The following is a 24,771-nucleotide window of genomic DNA, read 5'->3' as shown; positions in this document are numbered from 1 at the left end:
TACATTGGAAACAGCGAGATTCAAGAACTTCCCGTTCATCTTTTGCAAGAGAGAGGAAGAAGACTGGGGCTGTAAATGGCTATCGAAAGAACAACATGATACATGCATTGTGGGAGGGGGGGGGGAGGAGGGGACAGCGGAAGTTCAAAATTGCTTCTGTGGGGACTCAAGATACACTGTGATATGCACTCGCAGATATCTCCACAAGGATGATCGGTCTTTTGTAACTTGGGGGCATGTTTTTCCTGTAATAACAAGTGAATTAATTTTGCAATCAGCTGCTCACATGAGGTGACAAGAGTTATATTTTCCCAGCCTGGGCATTCCCTGAGGGCAACAGATCCCTCTAGGATCAAACAATATGATCCTGCTAGGAATGCAACAGGGTTCCCTGCTTTGTTATTTACTTCACTCATGCCAAGTTTTGTGACAAGTCGATTTCCTAACCAGACCCATCTCTTGGAGACAATGATTCTATCAATAAATGTAGCATGCGGTCAATCCACCAGCACAGTGCAGTGGAGAGCAGGAGTAAGGAGACTGGGGTTTCTTTCTCAGCTCTAATACAGGTTCGCTGCCTGACCTTGAGCAAGTCACTTAACCTCTCTGAGACTCAGCTTCCCCATTTGTAAAATGAGGATAATGGACTCTCTTTCATGTCATGCAGACTGTTAGGATATAGATATTCGGGCCTGTCTGTAAAGGCCTATACTCTAAGAATTTAGGTGTATTCTTATCACTTAGCTAGTTATAGAGGTATAAAAGAAAGAATCAAAATCACTGTCTGCCGGTGTAAGGGCCTTCTCTTACTGTGACAGTCTGAGGCCCTGTTCTTAGGTTAAGATCTCTGGCTAAGCAGCAGAGGCAGCCATAAGCTGGGAAGCGAACGGTCACATCCTCACATAAGGCAATCTGGGGTTGTTAGAAAGGAGATCTGATCTACCACCTCCAGAGAAAGGGAAGAGCCTAGAGGATGTAAACGGAAGTTTAGTTTGATAGTTTTCTGTTCAGTGAGAACTCACTTATCAATAGACACAGCTGGGAAACCCTTATGTCTTTATAGATGTAGTTGTGAAATCCTCACTTCTGTATTGTTTTGTCATTATAGTTCCCACTTTGCTATTGTTTATTTGCATGGTCTCTGTCTGGTTCTGTGATTGTTTCTGTCTGCTATATAATTACTTTTGCTGGGTGTAAACTAATTAAGGTGGTGGGATATAATTGGTTAAATAATCATGTTACAATACGTTAGGATTGGTTAGTTAAATTTCAGTAAAATGATAGGTTAAGGTCTAGCTAAGCAGAACTCAAGTTTTACTATATAGTCTGCAGTCAATCAGGAAGTAAGGGGGGGAATGGGAACAGGGAATGGGGGTGGGAAATTGGAATCATGTTTTGCTAAGGGGGGGAAATGGGAACAGGGACACAGGTAAGGCTCAGGTAAGCTGGGAAGGGGGGCACTAAGGAAGGAAACTGGAATCATGCTTGCTGGAAGTTCACCCCAATAAACATCGAATTGTTTGCACCTTTGGACTTCAGGTATTGTTGCTCTCTGTTCATGAGAGAAGGACCAGGGAAGTGAGTGGGTGAAGGACTAAGCCCCCTAACACAGACAATGAGGAGTTCTGGCTGGGGCACGAGCCAATCAATGCACTCCTAGAGTGGAAGTGTACATGGGCAGATGTATTTGTTCATTCTATCCCTGTGCATCCAAGGAGTAGAATGTGCAATTCCATTTCCTGTGACATTGCCCCGATTGTCTATATTGTCAGTTGTTTACAGCTCAGTACAGATTTTGCCCTTTTCCTAACACAGTGGCAGCTGGGGTGCTTGTGTTGTATTCAAATAAAGTATTTGCACAATCTAATGGGAAACAAAGACACAGAAAATTCAAATCAAAGCTTTTATCCAGTCAGACTGACAAGAGATAAATTGGTATGGATAGAACAGGTGAATCACAACTCCATATAAGAGCATTTCCCCTGGCAACCAAGAATGTGGGCATGCAGGGCATCAGTTACTTCCCTCGCTTCCCTGGACCCAACCCCTGTGACTTTCTGGTTGCCTGTACTGGGTCTGTAAACCAATATGGTATTTGACTCACTCCTGGTGAAAGTACTCCCCCTATCCTCACATCTGCTGTGCAGTGCACAGCACGCCCTGACAACATGAATGGCATTACATGCATTGACATCCAAATGGTTTGCAGGCAGCACCAACTTGCTTTTAGTCAGTCAAAGTCATATTCCACCACCTTCCTGCAACATCAGTGTGTAATTAAACCTTCTTCTGCCAGATGCTCTCACATCAGGGTACAACTTCATGAGCCAGGCAGTGGAGGACAAAGCAAGTCCCCTAAAGTAACAGTGGATAGAGTTACCTCACTGATAACCATGTTGCTGGGAGGGACGAAAGTCCTCCCTTGCCCAAATTTGAAAACACCCTGGAATTTTTCTCTGGAATACCCTGGTGTCATGCACCCATTCATGTTGATGTACATGAATCTCCTTCTGTGGTCAACCAAGGTCTGCAAAATGAACAGGTAGTATCCTTTCCAGTTGATGTATTCATGTGAACCTTGTGGAGGGTAGACAATGGACATGGACATGTGTGCCATCCATGGCTCCGGGACAGTTCGAGAACCCCATTCTCCTACAGCCAATACTTATTTTGGGGACATTAGTGATCCTGATCAGTTATGGGCAAACCACAACAATAACTGAGTCACAAGTCTCCATCACCACAGCACTGACAGCTGACTTGCCAACACCAAACTGGTTAGCCACTGATCTGCAGCAGTTTAAGATAGGCAGCTTCCAGATGGCAATAACAACCTGCTTCTGGACTGGTAGGGACGGCCTCATACGCATGTTCTGGTGCTGAAGGACGAGGGCAAGCTCCTCACACAGCTCCATGAAGGTGGCCTGCCTCATGTGGAAAATTTAGAGTCACAGCTGATCACCCCAGGTCTGCAGGATGATGTAGTTTCACCACTTGATATTTGTGGTCCTGCTCCAGAACTGCCAGTCAGCACAGTGAGATTCCACAACTATTAAAACCTGTCTCAGCTGTTTCTACTGCTCCATCTCTGCATGCCTCTTGCATGATCTCCTTAGCAAGGCCTGCCACCACCTTCTCAAGGCAACAAGCCACTGCCTAAATTTCCTCCACTGCATCTCATGCCCTGCATTGGTCTGGTGTCCCAGAAGCGAGAGCTGCATTAATACTGACAGCTAGAACAGGTCATCAGCATCCTGGTGCATGTGCTAGAGGAGCCAACTGGGGGGGGGGAGCTTTTCTTGGCCTGCTGCTCACAAACCGGGAAGAATTAGTGGGGGAAGCAAAAGTAGATGGGAACCTGGGAGGCAGTGACCATGAGTTGGTTGAGTTCAGGATCCTGACACAGGGAAGAAAGGTAAGCAGCAGAATACGGACCCTGGACTTCAGGAAAGCAGACTTCGACTCCCTCAGGGAACTGATGGGTAGGATCCCCTGGGGGAATAACATGAAGGGGAAAGGAGTCCAGGAGAGCTGGCTGTATTTCAAGGAATCCCTATTGAGGTTACAGGGACAAACCATCCCGATGTGTAGAAAGAATAGTAAATATGGCAGGCGACCAGCTTGGCTTAACGGTGAAATCCTTGCGGATCTTAAACATAAAAAAGAAGCTTACAAGAAGTGGAAGATTGGACAAATGACCAGGGAAGAGTATAAAAATATTGCTCGGGCATGCAGGAGTGAAATCAGGAAGGCCAAATCACACCTGGAGCTGCAGCTAGCAAGAGATGTTAAGAGTAACAAGAAGGGTTTCTTCAGGTATGTTGGCAACAAGAAGAAAGCCAAGGAAAGTGTGGGCCCCTTACTGAATGAGGGAGGCAACCTAGTGATAGAGGATGTGGAAAAAGCTAATGTACTCAATGCTTTTTTTCCCCCTGTCTTCATGAACAAGGTCAGCTCCCAGACTGCTGCGCTGGGCATCACGGCAAGGGGAGTAGGTGGCCAGCCCTCTGTGGAGAAAGAGGTGGTTAGGGACTATTTAGAAAAGCTGGACGTGCACAAGTCCATGGGGCCGGACGCGTTGCATCCGAGAGTGCTAAAGGAATTGGCGGCTGTGATTGCAGAGCCATTGGCCATTATCTTTGAAAACTCGTGGCGAACAGGGGAAGTCCTGGATGACTGGAAAAAGGCTAATGTAATGCCCATCTTTAAAAAAGGGAAGAAGGAGGATCCTGGGAACTACAGGCCAGTCAGTCTCACCTCAGTCCCCGGAAAAATCATGGAGCAGGTCCTCAAGGAATCAATCCTGAAGCACTTACATGAGAGGAAAGTGATCAGGAACAGTCAGCATGGATTCACCAAAGGAAGGTCATGCCTGACTAATCTAATCGCCTTCTATGATGAGATTACTGGTTCTGTGGATGAAGCGAAAGCAGTGGATGTATTGTTTCTTGACTTTAGCAAAGCTTTTGACACGGTCTCCCACAGTATTCTTGTCAGCAAGTTAAAGAAGTATGGGCTGGATGAATGCACTATAAGGTGGGTAGAAAGTTGGCTAGATTGTCGGGCTCAACGGGTAGTGATCAATGGCTCCATGTCTAGTTGGCAGCCAGTATCAAGTGGAGTGCCCCAAGGGTCGGTCCCGGGGCCGGTTTTGTTCAATATCTTCATAAATGATCTGGAGGATGGTGTGGATTGCACTCTCAGCAAATTTGCGGATGATACTAAACTAGGAGGAGTGGTAGATATGCTGGAGGGCAGGGATAGGATACAGAGGGACCTAGACAAATTGGAGGATTGGGCCAAAAGAAATCTGATGAGGTTCAACAAGGATAAGTGCAGGGTCCTGCACTTAGGACGGAAGAACCCAATGCACCGCTACAGACTACGGACCGAAGGACTAGGCAGCAGTTCTGCAGAAAAGGACCTAGGGGTGACAGTGGATGAGAAGCTGGATACGAGTCAACAGTGTGCCCTTGTTGCCAAGAAGGCCAATGGCATTTTGGGATGTATAAGTAGGGGCACTGCCAGCAGATCGATGGATGTGATCTTTCCCCTCTATTCGACATTGGTGAGGCCTCATCTGGAGTACTGTGTCCAGTTTTGGGCCCCGCACTACATGAAGGATGTGGATAAATTGGAGAGAGTCCAGCGAAGGGCAACAAAAATGATTAGGGGACTGGAACACATGACTTATGAGGAGAGGCTGAGGGAACTGGGATTGTTTAGTCTGCAGAAGAGAAGAATGAGGAGGGATTTGATAGATGCTTTCAACTACCTGAGAAGTGGTTCCAAAGAGGATGGTTCTAGACTATTCTCAGTGGTAGAAGAGGACAGGACAAGGAGTAATGGTCTCAAGTTGCAGTGGGGGAGGTTTAGGTTGGATATTAGGAAAAACTTTTTCACTAGGAGGGTGGTGAAACACTGGAATGCGTTACCTAGGGAGGTGGTAGAATCTCCTTCCTTAGAAGTTTTTAAGGTCAGGCTTGACAAAGCCCTGGCTGGGATGATTTAATTGGGGATTGATCCTGCTTTGAGCAGGGGGCTGGACTAGATGACCTCCTGAGGTCCCTTCCAACCCTGATATTCTATGATTCTGGGCTGGATCCATGCTTGCTAACAATTGGAACGCAGGCTGTGAACAGCAGTGTGGAGAGTGCCTATCTGGAAGTGCTTATATCTACTGTGTTGGTGAGCTCAGACTTCTGCACAGGGACCCAGGAAAGACAGGTAAATTGTCCCACAATACACTGCAAAACGATTCATAGAATGGCACAGTTTATTGGAGTACTAAAACACAGGGGATATCCCCCAGCAATTCTAGTGCCTAACCTGAGTTGCTACAGAACCAAAGTGGACACAGTTACACAGGTGTGATTTGAGTGTGGCTTAACAGGTGGACACTCACATTCTTAGACTGCTATAACTCCCATACCTGGTTACCTGCAACCAGGTAAACTGCAGTGAAGACATACCCAGTGACTCTGGTCAAAATCTTATATCCTTGACCGGTGGTGTGAAGTGTACTACTCTGCACAGGGTAGTGGCTGCTTTCCACCCTAGAAGTGGATGCATTTTACTGAAGTTCCATCACTTCTGAAAGAGGCTAAGAATGGTAGCAAGAGTAATTCATTTTTATGACAAGAGAATTTCTACCTAAACACCCTGAGAAACACAACATGGTTCAGATGCCTGGCTGGTGTAAATCAGCACAGCCCCAGTGAAATCAAAGGACCAGATGCCCAGCTGGCAAAAATCAGAGTATTTCCACTGAAGTCAATGGGCCAAATCCCCAGCTGGTGAAAGACGGCACAGCCCCATTGACATTAGTGGAGCTATGCCAATTTACATCAGCTCAACATCTGGCCCCATGTCTTCACAAGGTTAAATCTAGCTCATTTCTGGAGGCTGGTAGTGAAAGTTAATATGAAGACAGATCTTTAATTAAACAGTTTATCCAGGTCTCCAAACCAATAACTTCCAGCTCTCAAAACAACCAAAGAGCAATTAGTGGGAGGCTTCCTGATGTCCTGGCACACAATTAAGCATGACAGTACACAAATAAATTAAGAACTAGAGAATTAATTAAGGGCTAAACAAATTAATTAGGGTCCCCAATCAATTCTGACGCCAGCTTAACCTCTTTCTCCTAACACCTCTGTGTAAAAATAGAACCACCTGGTGGCAGAGGTTTTGTAACGTGCAATGCAGATCCAAGCCTGGTCTGAGACGCAGCTTTGAAATCTACTCACAATTTTTAATGCCATTTTGAAGCCAAACAAAAAAGGATGGTTAAAATAAAATTTTCCACTAAATACATATCCGAAACAGGAAGAACTGAGTGACCATCATGGTAAAGATTTTCATGATAAATAATAATGTAACGCTTCTTTAGCGCTTTTCACCCCTAGATCTCAAAGTGCCTTTTAAAAGCAAGAGAGTATCATCACCCCCATTTTGCAGATGGGGAAAACTGAGACCTAAAGCGATCAAGTGGTCTGGCCAAGATTACACAGGGAAGTCAGTGGTAGACAACAGACTTTTTAACAACAGTTTCCCAGTAGCACTGTGCTTGTGAATGGAAATTATAATTCACTATGCAATCTCCCAGCGTTATGTGGGCTCTGCTCATGGGGGCCAATGCAAGAGGTGAAGGAGATTGTATAGAATCTATTTATGTGCACATTGAATGAAGCAGACCTCTGCAGACCCCTGCTTTGTTTAGGGACTGACCCAAAGGCGATTGAAGTTAACGGAAAAGTTCTGGAGCCCAGATCCTCAAAGGTATTTATGTGTCTAACTCCCACTGAAATGGATGGTAGTTAGGCCCAGATCCTCAAGGGTATTTCGGTGCCTGCACCAAAATACCCTTGAGGATCTGGGCCTAACTGACTTCAATGGGCTTTGAATGAGCCTCTGAATGAAAAGATTACGCAGGACACAGCATTTAACTGCTGTCTACCAAATAATTCCAGGAGATCATATTGTTTTTGTTTTTAATTTTTATATATTTTTAAAATAAATCTAGGACACACTACAAATAACGATGTTAAAGCACTCAAAGCCAGGAAATGCCAAAGCTGAGATCAGCCATACAAACTTAACTCTGCCGCTTTGGGGTGTGCTGTACGATACAATCTAATTACATGGTTACACGCGATTTTTCCTGCAGGACCTCTGCCTCATTCACAGTACAGGCTAGCTGGTGAATCGATTAGGGCTTGTTCAATAACTGGGGCTCAACAGTGTGCAATGGATGAAGAAGGGAGCACGCCCTGGGCAGTCAGGATAACAACTAACTATTGAACAGCTTCCTCGTTCACTGCACACCATCCGACCTGCACTCTCAATGAGCATGGAGTGCTTCACTTTCCAACTTCGACATCCTTTTCATGTTATCATGTATTTATTTTGCCTGGAGAAACACACACATGGTTTGGGTGGATGACACGACAAGTGCCAGAGGAAAGCAGCACTGTCTGCTGATTGGATCAGAGAACTTTGAGGCAGAAGACCAAGCTCCTGCTCCCAGTTCTGCTGCCACTGACCCACTGTGTGACCTCTCAGTGACTCAATTTCCTCACCTGTAAAACAGGGATCATGATCACTTTTGTAAAAAGCTTTGAGATCTTTGGAGAAAGATGATGCATCTGTACTAAACATGACCAGGGAGTGTAATATGTGTTAGTCTAACATAACACTTCCCTTTGGGCAGCCCAGTCAAACAAGACATGCTGGCGGATGTCAGAGGAGGCAAGTTAATATGTTCTTTGGATCATAACTAGAGCTGATTGGGAATATTTAGATGAAACTTTTTTCATTGGAACCGAAACTTTTTGCGGAATCATTATCGGTTTTGCTGGAAATGTCATTGAGAAAGAGTGAGAGACCCCTTCCCCAGAAGAGCCAAGGGCCTGATGGTGAAAGCACTCGTCTGGGATGCTCCAACTCATCTCAGTGTAAGTAAGAGAAAGATCACATACCTTGTGCAATACTGTGCAGTATTTACCTCCACCCTCATCCTGGTGGACACCACAGCCTGATGAAGCGCAGCCAGTCCACGTACAACAGCACTTTCTTCTCTTATCATTTAATGAGAACTAACAGGAAGTGTGATCACATCCTGCACAGAAATCATCTTGCCTACTTCAGGTGTCCTGTGCAAGCTTAGAGTTCTACTGGATTCATCACACGTGGATACAATGGACGTATGCACACCCATTTACCAAAGTGGCCAGAAAGGCCTTCTTTGGCTGGCCAGGAGGCTATGACTTTATCTCTCAGACACAGACGTTGCTATTCATGCTTTGTCACATCAAACTAGATTACTGCAACATGTTCTACCCTCAGCTGACCAAAGAGGACACCTGGAAATTGCATGTGATCCAACACACAGCAACTATCATTTTATGTGGAGCAGACAGACAAGAGTGTATAAGATCGCTGCTTTGTGCTCTGCATTAGCTAACAATCCAATCCTATATCTTGCACATGCAAGTCCTATTGTTTGGACAAAGAAGTGACTGGGCACAAAAACTGTGTGTGCAAGAAACTTGCATGTACAAAGTTGGTGTACACAAATGGAGCCTGGGCTGGGATGACTGCCCTTTAGAAGTATGGCTCTGTGTGCTTCCCACTGAGCAACCTAAGCAAAGGCAAAAGTGAAATCTTACCAGTCACCATGGCCCAGATCCTCGAAGATATTTAGACACTTAACTCTCATTGAAATCAATGGGAGTTAGGTACCTAAATACCTTTGAGGATCTGGGCTGCTGTGCTTACTTTGCAGTGGTCTGAAGCAGTGATGAAAATTCTTTGATCAGTCAGCAGCAGAATCAAGCTCGGGCAAAAGTTTTTAAAATGAACTGAGCCCTGAAGAGTTAGCACTTTAATGTTCCAATACAGAAACAGAAAAAGGTTAATTAAATGTGTGGAGTCGCTTTAATAATCATGATCCGAGTCAGCAATGGCTTATGACTGGTGATTAGCCCTTTAAAATACTCAGGCATAACTTTTACCCAAGCGATCTAGAAAACGTGGTGGTGCAAGACTGACTCTGAGGAACCATACCGTACATTCAACACTTTTGTCCCAAGGTCGGGGGAGGGAGGTCTCCTCTTAGAGCATAGAATATTTAACGGATTTACTGTGGAATGGTTTCAATTTGCATCCCAAAAACTCACAACGAGGGGTAGAGTGGTAAATTATTCACACAGTTCTGGGCTTCTTCAGAAGCAGCTCTTAAAAGCCTGCATTTTCGCAGGAAAAATATTTTCATCAATTTTTATTGTAAAATTGGCTGCATTGCTGGCTTAAGGACTTGATTCTGTTTCTGATTCAAACCGTGAATCATGAAGTATCTTAAAAATCAAATGCCTTAGGATTCAGAATTTCTGTGTTCAAACAATATTTATTATTATTTCAACGGCCTTATAATGGAAACCTCACTTAGATAAATGACTGTCCAGTTTCAATGTAGCTTTTGTAAATAGGTTTGCTATGAATTCCAGTGCTGGAACGCTGCTTTGTAACTTCCTACGGCAATTCTCAGTGATTCACAGAAGACATCCCTCTGCCTTCTATAGCAATAGTGCACTAGGGGGAACTCTATTCTTCTCATTTGCCAGTGCAGGAGGAGCAGTACAGATATGGAAATCTGTGATGCAAGAGAACTGTCTGACTCAAGTATTGCTCAGTGAGTAGTGGGTAAGGCTATGTATAGTAATTCAGCCAACTGTATTCGTAACCCCTGTGTGTTCACTTTCCACAAACGTTCAAGCTTCACTAGCAGGATCACTTGTGGAAGTGAACATTGCAACTGAATGCTCAAATAGCAGCCGGTAGCTAAGTTTGAACTGTGTATTTGATTTCAAAATGTGCAATTCCTGACCGATCTGCTGACCAAGAATCATTCACCAAAGAAATCTGTGAAGTTTTGAACAATGAATAAATGAAATTGTTTTAGTGCTGTATGCAGTGTTATTGTAGCCGTGTCAGCCCTCGGATATTAGAGAGACAAGGTGGGAGAGGGAATATATTTTATTGGACCTTCAAACAATCCCCCAACCTCTCCAAGCTCATCATCAGAAGCAAGCTCCCCACAGATGAGGACACACCAAATCAAAGCAGCACCAGATCCTGCCAGAACAACAGATGCAAAACCTGCAGACATATCTCCACTGCTACAATGACCAACACCCCACACCTTTCAAGATCCATGGCTCCTACACATGCCTATCCCAACATGTGGCGTACCTCATTCAGTGCACTAAATGCCCCAATAACAACTATGTGGGTGAAATTGGAGAGTCTCAAACGAATTCACACAGGAAAATGATAAAAGGCAAAATCACTGTCACCCGTGGGTGGAAATTTTTCACAAAGCAATCACTCCATATCTGGTCTCTCAGTCCTCAGCCTCAGAAGAAACCTGCACAACGTCTTCAAAAGACAAGCCTGGGAGCTTAAATTCATAACTTTGCCAAATACTAAAAATCATGACCCGAAAAGAGATACTGGATTTATTACAACAACGTGTAACCCACTAACAACCCTTTTTGTCCTATGAGGTGTTGATGGGGCACTTCACTTTGAATAATCCAGAATATGTGCTAACTTCTTATGCTAAACAATCTGTTCCACCTTGCATTTAGCTGTGACACTCGGAGTACCTTTCCCAGACCTGAAGAGCAGCTCTGTGTAGCTCGAAAGCTCGTCTCTCAACAACAGAAGTTGGGCCAATAAAAGATATTACCTCACCGACCTTGTGTCTCTAAAACAATTTGAGTAACATACAAAAACCATCAGATACTTTATAAAGAATAAGAACATAAGAATGGCCATACTGGGTCAGACCAAAGGTCCAACCAGCTCAGTATCCTGTCTTCCGACAGTGGCCAATGCCAGGTGCCCCAGAGGGAGTGAACCTCACAGGTAATGATCAAGTGATCTCTCTCCTGCCATCCATCTCCACCCTCTGACAAACAGAGGCTAGGGACACCATTCCTTGCCCATCCTGGCTAGTAGCCATTAATGGACTTAACCTCCATGAATTTATCTAGTTCTCTTTTAAACCCTGTTACAGTCCTAGCCTTCACAACCTCCTCAGACAAGGAGTTCCACAGGTTGACTGTGCGCTGAGTGAAGAAGAACTTCCTTTTATTTGTTTTAAACCAGATGCCCGTTAATTTCATTTGGTGGCCCCTAGTTCTTATAATATGGGAACAAGTAAATAACTTTTCCTTATTCACTTTCTCCACACCACTCATGATTTTATATACCTCTATCATATCCCCTCTTAGTCTCCTCTTTTCAAAGCTGAAAAGTCCTAGCTTCTTTAATCTCTCCTCATATGGGACCCGTTCCAACCCCCTAATCATTTTAGTTGCCCTTTTCTGAACCTTTTCAGGTTCAGAATAATTTGCTCAGCTCTAGTCTCCAGGGTGAAATTTATTCCTATGCAGAGGGTCAGCCCCTAGCCTGTGCACCACTCAGAGGGCCTGATTCTCTGGCAGTATAAAGGAGCTGTAAAGAGGGTGTAATTGTAATTAAAGCAGAATAGTTACACTGGGCCTGATTCTGCAAGGTGCTGAGTGATGAACTCCCATTAACTTCCAGCAGAAGATGATGACCCCCAGCACCTCATGGAGGGAGCTCACTGTCTCACAGGATTGAGTCCTTAACATGTGGATGTTTAAAGACTAATATTCATGGTCTTTACTTCCAATGCCTTCCACAGGATTGGTGAAACCCACCTGATGGAGTATCTTACTCTCCAATATCACAACCTCTTATGACAGCTAAGTTCCACTGGAATAGTTACACTGTCAGCTTCAGGAGACTTGTCTACAAAGGGTGCTACTGCTCATTAGTTGATTCCCAGTTCACCCAAGAGCAAGACTGGTGAACAGCAGCTTTCTCTTCAGCGGGCCCACAGCTGTGGGACCTGTTTCCAGGAACGATCACAATGACCACGAATCTCAGAGCCTCCATAACGAACTGCAGAACCCACTTCTCCAAACAACAAACTTCAATACATCAAAGCCATGAAACTCTCCTTGGAGAGGTACAAAGAATGTGGTGTACTCCTTTCAGTGTTAGTGAGGTGCGCAAACACTCGCTGTAGCACAAATTCCTAGACAAACTAGCTTAGATTAGAGTGGAGAGACGGCTGAGGGGGATACCTTACAAATGGCTTTTTGAAGGCTGCTTAAGTAATGATGCATGATGAGGGATTTGATAAACAGTTAAAATGTTTATGGCAGATACACACCACCCCCATATGCATCATTCCTATCACTCAATAAGACAGACAATCAGTTAAAAAACCCCACCAATGAAGACATCTATAACTGTTTTCACTTTTGAGGGTCTAAAATTAGTCACCCTTGCCATGGATGAAAAGGGAAAAATTATTTAAAAAAGAGAGAGAGAGAGAGAGAGAGAGAGAGAGAGAGAGAAGAAGCAGCCCATATGGCAGGGATGGCCACACCACAGCTTGCAAACCGCATGCGGCTCTTTTAGAGGTAAAGTGCAGCTCGCAGAGCCCCCTACATGGCCCTCCCCCCACATTTTCCGCTTACCAGACTTAGTGGGGGAGCTCGGGGCTTCTGCCCTGTGGCAGGGTGGTGGGGCTCCGGGCTTCAGTCCTGCAAGACGCGCCAGGAATGGCGCTTCAGCCCCAAGCCCTGACAGATGCGCCCCAGCGGGCTGAAGCCTCAAGACCCCCCATCCCCACAGGGCAGAAACCCCTAACCCCACCACCCCGCTACAGGGGAGAAGCCCCAAGCCCCTCCATGCCACCTTGACAACATATCAACTGGTTTTCCAAAGACTTACAACTAGGATGGAAACCCACAAGGCCTCCAGCTCAAGCACTAATTAGTTGTGATACAGTAAGTAGGATGTTAATATTTTAAAAAATGCGTGTGTGAAGGTTGTGCATGTCTGGCAACTCTCTGGCTTCTGAAGATTATCGTATGCAGCTCAGAGGGTTGGTAAGTTTGGCTATTCCGTCTATATGGAGAAAAACATGAACTTGTGTCCTTTGTAACAGTTTACAGAGAGCTTTTCAGGTTTAAAGTGCACTATGAACATTAATCTTCAGAATACCCTTGGGAGGGAGGTAAATATACTTATTATTTATTATTTTTTGCAGCAAAGAAAGTGTGCGAGGCACCTCACAGACCAAATTGACAGCGTCCCTGCCCTAAAGAGTTTACTTGCTATATTCCCGTTTTACAGACTAGGAAGCTAAGGCCCAGAAAGGTAAAGGACATCATTTCCAAAACTAGCCCTGGATTTTGGGGGCCTGACTTTTTGTGCACACAGCTCAAGACACCTGGGGCCTGACTTTCAGAAGCACAGATCACTCTCAACTCCAGCTGGAGTCAGGGGGAGCTGCAGATGCTCAGGGGGAGCTGCAGCACCTCTGAAAAGCAGGTGCAAGTGGGGTATGCAAAACAATAGGCATCCAAAAGTAGAGGCCACTTGAAAATTAGTCTGTAAGTGATTTGCCCAATATCACACAGGGAATCGGTCAGAGCCAGGATTCTAATTTCAGAGCTCCTGGCTTCCAGTCACATGCATAAACCAGAACACCTCACCACCTCCCCCTCACTCCAGAGGTTATGCTGGATTTTATGGGCTATGGCTAGCTGACCTCTCTCTCCAGTGGAACCAAACAGAACAACCCCATATCTGTGATATTAGTCGTTCTTCAAATAGTTAAAAAAAACCCAACAATTTAACCTTTTATTGACCCACTGAGTCCCTAAGTGAAAGTGTCTAAGTCTCATTGACTTTCAGTGGCGTTAGGTCCCTAATCTGCTCAGATGCTTTTGTACATCCCATGGCGGCTATCTGCATCTTTAGGCGCTTAAATACATTTGTAAATCTGCAAATTTTGCAGCCTGGGATTATGTGCAGCAGCCCCTTTTACTGAATTTACAATAACCAGATCATGTTGCAAACAGACTATATTAGTCCTTGCATTCACACATTTTTTCCCTGTCTGCTTTTGGAGTTAATTTTAGTGTCCTCAAAAGCAAGGAGCTGATGGCACTGACAGTCACTAAACCAGATAGCCTCTTCACATAATATTTGTCAGTGCACCTCAGACTTAAACTCCAATGTTCCAGCACTTCTGATTCAGAGCCTCTAGAGGTTGAACAATGACACATTGTGTAGTGGATATTTTAACGTCATTTTGAAACCACCAGCGAGTGGGTTAAGACCACCAAACTCATTTTACTTGGTCTCTACACCATGTTTGAACCTAGATCTCCAGAAGCAGGTAGCTACTGTGTTAAGACCAAGGTCTTATTACCTTCATTCATACTGAACACTGGTGTCTAATGGGAGAGGCCAATAGCTACTCCGTTATATATTGGAATATACTGGTCTTAGCCTAGCAGAGTACTGGGGTACCGCAGTCACTGCTTTCAATAATTGCACAGCATGCAAATTCCTGCACTCCAGCCACGGTCCTCAAAACTCACTTCCTGTGTGACTACAAATATGCCCGTTTCATCCTGCTGATGATTTATGTTATGTCTCAAATATATTGACTACAACATTTCAGGATAATAATTTCTTGTGAGTACTTCTTGTTAACTTGGATATAATGAAATCTTGGGCCAATAAACACCAAACCTAGGAATTTATTCAGCCCAGGCTATGGTTACTACCCAAGGAATGAATGGTCATCTAAACGGTGAAGATTAGAAGAGTCAGAACTCATTCTGCATTGTCCAGTCCTCTCTCTGACAGTCTGAGTGGCCCACACAGGTTATTCCCACTGAAACAGTGAATTTCAATCCTATATTTTATTTAGAATAACAACATCTCAGCCACTCATTGCACATCTTGCAGTGCTGCCAGCTTGGGGTTCAAGCAACAGTATAAATCACAAAGGCAGAAGCTACCCGTGTGCCTCAACTGCATTAAATCCATACTTAGGGCTATATCACACACACACAGAGTATAGAAGTATATCATTTCTTACCTACAGCAGGGAATGGCACAAACCTCTGGATCAGGAGACGGGTGGCTGGCGTAAACTTGTTTGCTCTCTGAACCAGAACATTAAGGCCCACCTTTAGACAGAGAAATCGAAGAAAGGTAAAAGCATTTAGTTCCAAATAGTGGTGCACGTTCTATGCCCTGAAGTGACTAAGGAGCAGAGACAGAACGAGATGAGAGAGAGAGAGACCTTTGCTTCTAAAACCATTCCAAAGCTAAATCCGTTCAGGTAACCTTATGTGTAGCCCTTCCATTGCTTCCACCCGCCCCACATTGGCCCACAATTCCAGCCCTCCACAGCCACCCCCAAAGAAAGAATGGGACCCATTACAGTGTTACTCTTCTGGGTTGTTTCTTCACCATTGCCTTTAACGGAGATGGCCCTATATTGCATTTTTTATCCAGTTGATGGTATTTTCTCAGCCAATCTCACCCCTCCAGCAGAGTTTGGATGGGATTACGGGTTAGCCACGTAGAGGATAATGTATAACTGTAACACCAACGGACCCTAGTTGTCGTCGGCTGGTATCAAACCTGGGACTTCTGGAGCTTAATGCATGAGCCTCTCTCTACTGCATGAGATAAAAGACAAGTCTTTTAGCTAAGGCTGTAGCAGGCTCATCAATGTCTAGCTGGTCTAGGAGCCATGAGAGGGGGACAGAGTGTCACACCAAGCAGGCCTGGGTTCCATAACTATATTTTTTCACCCGTTTCCTCCAGCATTTGAATGAGGCAGGGTGCACTGCATTTTTACTACAATCCTAAAGTAGCTGCACATATGTAACCCAAAGCAACAATGTGGGTCTTTGCCCAGCTGCTAGGGAGGACAAAACCCTACAGTCTAACAGTGTCGGTTATAGAGTAAGGCTGGTAAAAAAAATCCATCAAAACTCCCCCCGCCCCCCGATAGAAAACTGGGTTCTCATCTAAACACAATTTTATTGCAGAAAGCACCTACTTTCCTCAAAACTTTCTATTTTTCATCTGAAAAGGCCGCAAACCAAAAGGTTTGGCTGTAACCTAAATGGTTTTGACAGTTTCTGACTGAAAGTAAAACGGCTGAAAATTTTTTGGTTCTCAGGGCTTTCAATTTTCTTACGAAATAAATAAATACACGCACAATAAATAAAAAAATCAAAATTATCTGTGGTGGGAAAAAAAAACCCAACATTTTCTGGCCAGGTCAGTTACACAGGCACATGCAGTGTCATTGTCTTTCTTTGCAAAGATGCTAAAAAACACGATTCCTGTTTAAATAGTGCGTGAGCACAGTTAGGATTTTCACATCCTCAGCACCCCTCCATACCTAAGCAGGTTTCCACTGGGACACTGAATGACACTTCTGGGGGGTATTTCCCTGCCAACTCGTCCCTTTCTGCTTTCACTCCCCACCCCACCCACACTTTGGCATCCCTCCCTCTCCTTTTTCATTCTCAAAAATGGCTGAGCAGCATTAGCTCAAACATTCCAAGTCCTGGAAAATTTAAGCCCCAAAGGTGAAAGCTAAGTTGTGAGCTACTGGAAAAATGGGGGTTTAGAAAGGAAATGCTCAGACAATCCTAACCACGGTTCCTGGCACCGCTATACCTACAATATAGCTACAGTATTTATACATTTGATTCACTGAATCTGCAGAGATGTGATATTTTGTTTAGCTAGCGAACGCCTCTGCTTGGAGCTTTGCGGGATTTGAATGCAAAATGCAGGAGCAGCAGCTTTTGAAAAGAGTTGAGTTGAGTCACTGCTGTGAAGTTACTGGTAATAAAAACCATTTTACTTTCAGATTCAATTTGGTGCCACAGATGAACTCACTCTTCTGTCTGTAACACCCACCCTGCTGTGAATATGAAATTAAATGTTGATATAGATTTAAATCCAATCTCCCCAAATTCTCGACACAAGGTCTAGATTTAAGAAACTAATGAGCCTTTGTTTTTACAGTTTTGAAATTATTTTACCCAATCTGTGAACTCTTTCCTGCAGGTCACAAAGTGGGACCACCGTAAATTGGGAAAGGAGACTGCCCTGCAACACACGGGTATTTCTGATCTCAGATCATTGCAAATAAAAGGGGCACCAGCAAAGACTTGTTAATGGGTTTTAATTGCGAGGGGCTGGCCAGAGGTATTATGTCCAGTGGGCCAAATGCATCACTACGGTAACTCAATGCTAATGGAGTTATTCTAGGGGTGAGTATAGTTAATTTTTGTTATTTATTTGTATTACCATCCAAGATCAGGCCCCATCTGCAAAGGTATAACAAAGAGACTCTGTACCATATAGTGTACAGTGTTTGCTTAGTAGCTGGAAAATAACATTGCTTTCTCTCCTGGGTCAACATTTGCCTCTGGCAAACTCTATTTTCCCTTCCTATTTTTTTATGGAGGGTCTTTGCCCCACTTGCCTATTGTCAGCATCCATAATGTGGTCAGCTCAGTGTGGAGAGCAGAGTTTGCAGTGCTGCCAGAATGCTGGATTTTACCATGAATGCCACCACATTTGGTGGGTTTTTTTGAAGTCCCAGCTCCTGGAGTCAAGAGATTATGTAAGAACCTCAGCTCTCACAAAAAAAAATTCTTGCCCTTCTGGTTGCCGAGAAAGGCTTGAAAACACGACCCTAGTGTAACCTGAAGCCAAAACACAAATTTAAAAAAAATCTCCCCAAATTATTATTTTTCAAATCTGTTTTTCAGCCAACTGTGATTTTTCTGAGATCTGACAAATGGTTTTTGGGGTTGGCAATGCTGAGTTCGTTCAATAAAGGCCCAATCCTGCTCCCCATCAAATCCATTGGAAAGCTCCCAGTGAGGGCCAGAACTGGGATTTGTGCTCACCCTGATATCTGTTTCTGAAGTAGCGGAGTAACTATATTAGCGGGTCACCTACCAAGAGGTGTTTTTATTTATTTTTCAGTGGTGGATTTTGACAAAGAAATAGATACTGAGAACCCAGAGAACACTGCCGATCAGACCACAACAGCTCTTCCCCTCTAACTACGAAGGGTTAGGAGGAGACTTACATAGGGGACAGATTATCCAACATCTGCCTGTTGCACAGCTCCTTGCACCTTCCTTTGAAGCATCTGGTGCTAGCCACTGCTGGAGACAAGGAGCCTGGGCTAGATGGACCATGGGTTTGATTCAGTCTGGCAATTCCTATGTTCCAACAATGTTAAGGCTGCATAGGCGCTGACTCCGTGGGTGTTCCAGGTGCTTAGTACCCATTAGCAGCCAGCTCCCCCCTCCTCCCAGTGCCTCCCGCCCGCCTGCTGCCCTGCCAATCAGTGCCTCTCCCTCCCTGATCAGTTGTTTCATGGTGTGCAGGAGGCTCTGGGAGGGAGGGGAAGGAGTGGGGATTGGGCACGCTGTGGGGAGGGGCCAGAACTGGGCGGGAAGAGGCAGGACGGTGGGGCTTGGGGGAAGAGATGGGTGGGGGCAGGGCTTGGGGTGGAGCGCGGGGTTAAGCACCCCCCGGGCCTGGAGGAAGCCAGCGCCTACGGAAGGCTAAGCTTAATGCTGGCATTTGAACTATCAACCTGCCAGTGTCCACGGAAGGAGATTCAGACCTATGGAAAGGGAACTAAATGAGGCTCGCCCATCCTTCACCCTCAAAGTCACCAGCACAAAGCTTCAGAGGGTGCAGCATAAAAGGGGCCAACAGAAGGCACAAAACATAGCTAATAAAAAGGGTGGGTCAAGACAGAAGAAGCAGAACACCCACTTGAATTCAGATGCAAAGGAGGAAGGAGATCGGGAAGCAGGCAGAGACAAAGGTGGGGAGAGGGTAGGAGAAGGGAGTGAGGACAAGAGAGAGGGAAGGAGTGTGGGTTGGAGCAAAGAGGGAGACGGGAGGAAGAATCATAGAATCATAGAATATCAGGGTTGGAAGGGACCCCTGAAGGTCATCTAGTCCAACCCCCTGCTCGAAGCAGGACCAATTCCCAGTTAAATCATCCCAGCCAGGGCTTTGTCAAGCCTGACCTTAAAAACTTCCAAGGAAGGAGATTCCACCACCTCCCTAGGCAACGCATTCCAGTGTTTCACCACCCTCTTAGTGAAAAAGTTTTTCCTAATATCCAATCTAAACCTCCCCCACTGCAACTTGAGACCATTACTCCTCGTTCTGTCATCTGCTACCATTGAGAACAGTCTAGAGCCATCCTCTTTGGAACCCCCCTTCAGGTAGTTGAAAGCAGCTATCAAATCCCCCCTCATTCTTCTCTTCTGCAGGCTAAACAATCCCAGCTCCCTCAGCCTCTCCTCATAAGTCATGTGTTCTAGACCCCTAATCATTTTTGTTGCCCTTCGCTGGACTCTCTCCAATTTATCCACATCCTTCTTGTAGTGTGGGGCCCAAAACTGGACACAGTACTCCAGATGAGGCCTCACCAATGTCGAATAGAGGGGGACGATCACGTCCCTCGATCTGCTCGCTATGCCCCTACTTATACATCCCAAAATGCCATTGGCCTTCTTGGCAACAAGGGCACACTGCTGACTCATACCAGCTTCTCGTCCACTGTCACCCCTAGGTCCTTTTCCGCAGAACTGCTGCCTAGCCATTCGGTCCCTAGTCTGTAGCGGTGCATTGGATTCTTCCGTCCTAAGTGCAGGACACTGCACTTATCCTTATTGAACCTCATCAGATTTCTTTTGGCCCAATCCTCCAATTTGTCTAGGTCCTTCTGTATCCTATCCCTTCCCTCCAGCGTATCTACCACTCCTCCCAGTTTAGTATCGTCCGCAAATTTGCTGAGAGTGCAATCCACACCATCCTCCAGTTGAGTTGGGATCAAGGGGGTATGGGATGAAAGGAAGGCAGGAGAAGGGAAACCATGGAACCAGAACCAGCATTAGAGGAGACTGTGGAAGTAGGGTGAAGGAGAGAGATTGGTTTGGGGCAGAGGGACAGATGTTTCTATTGAACAGAAAAGGAAGTGGTGGGGCAGGGGCACAGGAGGCAAGGTGGGATATGGTGAGAAAGCAGGACAAAAATGCAGGCTTGGGGGAGTCATGCAGGGCATTGAAGGACAAGAATCTTAAACCTGATTTGGTAGGTGACGAAGATCCAGTGGAAGGACTCAAAGAGGGGAGAGACATGGTCCATGCACAACCTGGTCTATGTCCCTATAAGTAAACTAAAGATAAACAGCCATGTGGCACAGAAGGGGAAGAGGCTTTACTTACGAATGCACATCAACATTAAAAACCCAGCAATCCATGCAAATGGATATTGCCCTTCACAGAGGCAACAGTATGCCCATGAGCAATGAGATGCAGCAGGCTGTAGGAGTGGGGCAGAAAGCTGCTCTGGTAGCGGTGAAAGAGAAGCCACTGCAGCAACAAGGGGAAATGCTGTAAAGAAGAATCATAGAATCATAGACTTTAAGGTCAGAAGGGACCATTATGATCATCTAGTCTGACCTCCTGCACAACGCAGGCTACAGAATCTCACCCACCAACTCCTGTAACAAACCCCTAACTTATGTCTGAGCTATTGAAGTCCACAAATCATGGTTTAAAGACTTCAAGATGCAGAGAATCCTCCAGCAAGTGACCCATGCCCCACGCTGCAGAGGAAGACAAAAAACCCCCAGGGCCTCTGCCAATCTGCCCTGGGGAAAAATTCCTTCCCTACCCCAAATATGGCAATCAGCTAAACCCTGAGCATGTGGGCAAGACTCACCAGCCAGACACCCAGGAAAGAATTCTCTGTAGTAACTCAGATCCCACCCCATCTAACATCCCATCACAGGCCACTGGGCATATCTACCGCTAATAGTCGAAGATCAGTTAATTCACAAAATTAAGCTATCCCATCATATCATCTCCTCCATAAACTTATCGAGCTTAGTCTTGAAGCCAGATATGTCTTTTGCCCCCACTGCTTTGCTTGGAAGGCTGTTCCAGAACTTCAGTCCTCTGATGGTTAGAAACCTTTGTCTAATTTCAAGTCTAAACTTCCAGATGGCCAGTTTATATCCATTTGTTCTTGTGTCCACATTGGTACTGAGCTTAAATAATTCTTCTCCCTCCATGGTATTTATCCCTCTGATATATTTTAGATAGCAATTATAGCTCCTCTCAGCCTTCTTTTGGTTAGGCTAAACAAGACAAGCTCTTTGAGTCTCCTTTCATAAGACAGGTTTTCCATTCCTCGGATCATCCTAGTAGCCCTTCTCTGTGCCTCTTCCATGTTTAAAAAGGATGAATTCAAACTGGGAGACCAGAACTGCACACAATATTCCAGATGAGGTCTCACCACTGCCTTGTATAACGGTACTAACACCTCCTTATCTCTACTGGAAATACCTCACCTGATGCATCCCAAGACCGCATTAGCTTTTTTCACAGCCATATCACATTGGCGGCTCATAGTCATCTTGTGATCAACCAATACCCCGAGATCCTTCTTCTCCTCTGTTACTTCCAAGTGATGTGTCCCCAGTTTATAACAGAAATTCTTGTTATTAATCCCTAAATGCATGACCTTGCACTTTTCACTATTAAATTTCATCCTATTACTTTACTCCAGTTTACAAGGTCATCCAGATCTTCCTGTATGATATCCCGGTCCTTCTCTGTATTGGCAATACCTCCCAGCTTTGTGTCATCCGCAAACTTTATTAGCACATTCCTGCTTTTTGTGCCAAGGTCAGTAATAAAAAGATTAAATAAGATTGGTCCCAAAACTGATCCCTGAGGAACTCCATTGGTAACCTCTTCCAGCCTGACAGTTCACCTTTCAATGTGACCCGCTGTAGTCTCCCCTTTAACCAGTTCCTTATCCACCTGTCAATTTTCCTATTGATCCCCATCTTTTCAAATTTAGCTAATAATTCTCCATGTGGAACCGTATCAAATGCCTTACTGAAATTGAGGTAAATTAGATCCACTGCGTTCCCTTTGTCTAAAAAATCTGTTACCTTCTCAAAGAAGGAGATCAGGTTGGTTTGACATGATCTATCTTTTGTAAAGCCATGTTGTATTTTGTACCAATTACCATTGACCTCAATGTCCTTAACTACTTTCTCCTTCAAAATTTTTTCCAAGACCTTGCATACTACAGATGTCAAACTAAAAGGCCTGTAGTTACCCGGATCACTTTTTTTTACCTTTCTTAAAAATAGGAACTATGTTAGCAATTCTCCAGTCATATGGTACAACCCCTGAGTTTACAGATTGATTAAAAATTCTTGCTAATGGGCTTGCAATTTCATGTGCCAGTTCCTTTAATATTCTTGGAGGAAGATTACCCGGGCCCCCTGATTTAGTCCCATTAAGCTGTTCAAGTTTGACCTCTACCTTGGATGTGGTAATATCTACCTCCATATCCTCATTCCCATTTGTCATGCTACCATTATCCCTAAGAGCCTCATTAGCCTCATTAAAGACTGAGGCAAAGTATTTGTTTAGATATTGGGCCATGCCTAGATTATCCTTAATCTCCACTCCATCCTCAGTGTTTAGCGGTCCCACTTCTTCTTTCTTTGTTTTCTTCTTATTTATATGGCTATAGAACCTTTTACTATTGGTTTTAATTCCCTTTGCAAGGTCCAACTCTACATGGCTTTTGGCCTTTCTCACTTTATCCCTCCATGTTCTGACCTCAATAAGGTAGCTTTCCTTGCTGATCCCTCCCATCTTCCACTCCCTGTATGTTTTCTGCTTTTTCTTAATCACCTCTCTGAGATGCTTGCTCATCCAGCTTGGTCTACAGCTCCTGCCTATGAATTTTTTCCCCTTTCTTGGGATGCAGGCTTCTGCAGCTTTGACTTGAAGTAATCCCAGGCCTCCTCTGCCTTTAGATCCATAAATTCTTCAGTCCAATCCACTTCCCTAACTAATTTCCTTAATTTTTTAAAGTTAACCTTTTTGAAATCAAAAACCCTAGTCACAGATCTATTTTTGTTTATCCGTCCATTTAGTTTGAACTGAATTAGCTCATGATCGGTTGAACCAAGGTTGTCTCCTACAACCATTTCTTCTATGAGGTCCTCACTGCTCACCAAAATCAAATCTAAAATGGCATCCCCTCTTGTCGGTTCAGCAATTACTTGGTGAAGGAATCCATCAGCTATCGCATCTAGGAACATCTGAGCCCTATTATTATTACTAGCACTCGTTCTCCAGTCTATCTCTGGGAAGTTAGTCTCCCATGATCACACAATTCCAATTAGTATTTACTTCTTTAAAAACATTAAAGATGTTTCTATCCACATCCAGATTGGATCCCGGCCATCTATAGCGCACCCCAAGTACTATCCCAGGGGAGGCTCTAGTAGCTTTCTTCCCCAATGTGATTTTTGCCCATACAGACTCTGTCTTATCCGTTCCATCACTTATTTCTTTACATTCTACCTCACCACTGATATACAATGCTACTCCACCACCTTTGCCTTTATTTCTGTCTTTCCTAAACAGCACATACCCTTCAATACCTGTACTCCAGTCATGACTACTATTCCACCATGTTTCTGTTACCCCTAGAATATCTGGTTTCACTTCCTGCACCAGTAGCTCTAGTTCCTCCATTTTGTTACCTAGGCTCCTCGCATTAGTGTACAAACATCTTAATTTTTACTGTTTGGCTTCACTCACATTCTTTACCCGATTGGGCACAGACATTCTACCACCAATATTACCTATTAGATTGGTAGACTGCCCTTCCGCCGTATGTCCATTCTCCTACCCACAGCTGTATTCTTTCTTACTTCTTTTTCTTCCCTCTCAAAGAGAAAATCCAGCATGGAGACTACCTGGACATCTCCCAACCATCTCCCCCAAATTCCTAGTTTAAAGCTCTCTTGATCAGTTGTGCCATCCGCCATCGTAGAAGTCTATTTCCCTCCTTACTCAGGTGAAGTCCATCCCGAGAGAACAGTCATAGAATCATAGAATCATAGAATATCAGGGTTGGAAGGGACCTCAGGAGGTCATCTAGTCCAGCCGCCTGCTCAAAGCAGGACCGATCCCCGACTAAATCATCCCAGGCAGGGCCTTGTCAAGCCTGACCTTAAAAACTTCTAGGGAAGGAGATTCCACCACCTCCCTAGGTAATGCATTCCAGTGTTTCACCACCCTCCTAGTGAAAAAGTTTTTCCTAATATCCAACCTAAATCTCCCCCACTGCAACTTGAGACCATTACTCCTTTTTCTGTCATCTGCTACCACTGAGAACAGTCTAGAGCCATCCTCTTTGGAATCCCCTTTCAGGTAGTTGAAAGCAGCTATCAAATCCCCCCTCATTCTT

General features: G+C 44.7%; 1 protein-coding gene across 8 annotated transcripts in view; it reads right to left on the bottom strand.

The window, feature by feature from the left end:
- SFXN5 (sideroflexin 5) overlaps positions 1-24,771 on the bottom strand; it is a 171,634-nt gene that overhangs the window by 58,718 nt on the left and 88,145 nt on the right. For all 8 annotated transcript variants that reach the window (XR_013346040.1, XR_013346044.1, XR_013346043.1 and 5 more), the window contains one exon: positions 15,503-15,593. Coding sequence is in view for 3 of the 8 variants with exons in the window: in XM_077816054.1 (XP_077672180.1) it covers positions 15,503-15,593 (91 nt within the window). In the remaining 5 variants the exon portion in view is untranslated. The remainder of the gene's footprint in view (positions 1-15,502; positions 15,594-24,771) is intronic.

This window comes from Eretmochelys imbricata, chromosome 4 (genome assembly GCF_965152235.1).
Source record: "Eretmochelys imbricata isolate rEreImb1 chromosome 4, rEreImb1.hap1, whole genome shotgun sequence".
Classification (NCBI taxonomy): domain Eukaryota; kingdom Metazoa; phylum Chordata; order Testudines; family Cheloniidae; genus Eretmochelys; species Eretmochelys imbricata.
The sequence above is the reverse complement of the archived record's forward strand: the minus strand, read 5'-3'. Positions and strand labels throughout refer to the sequence as shown.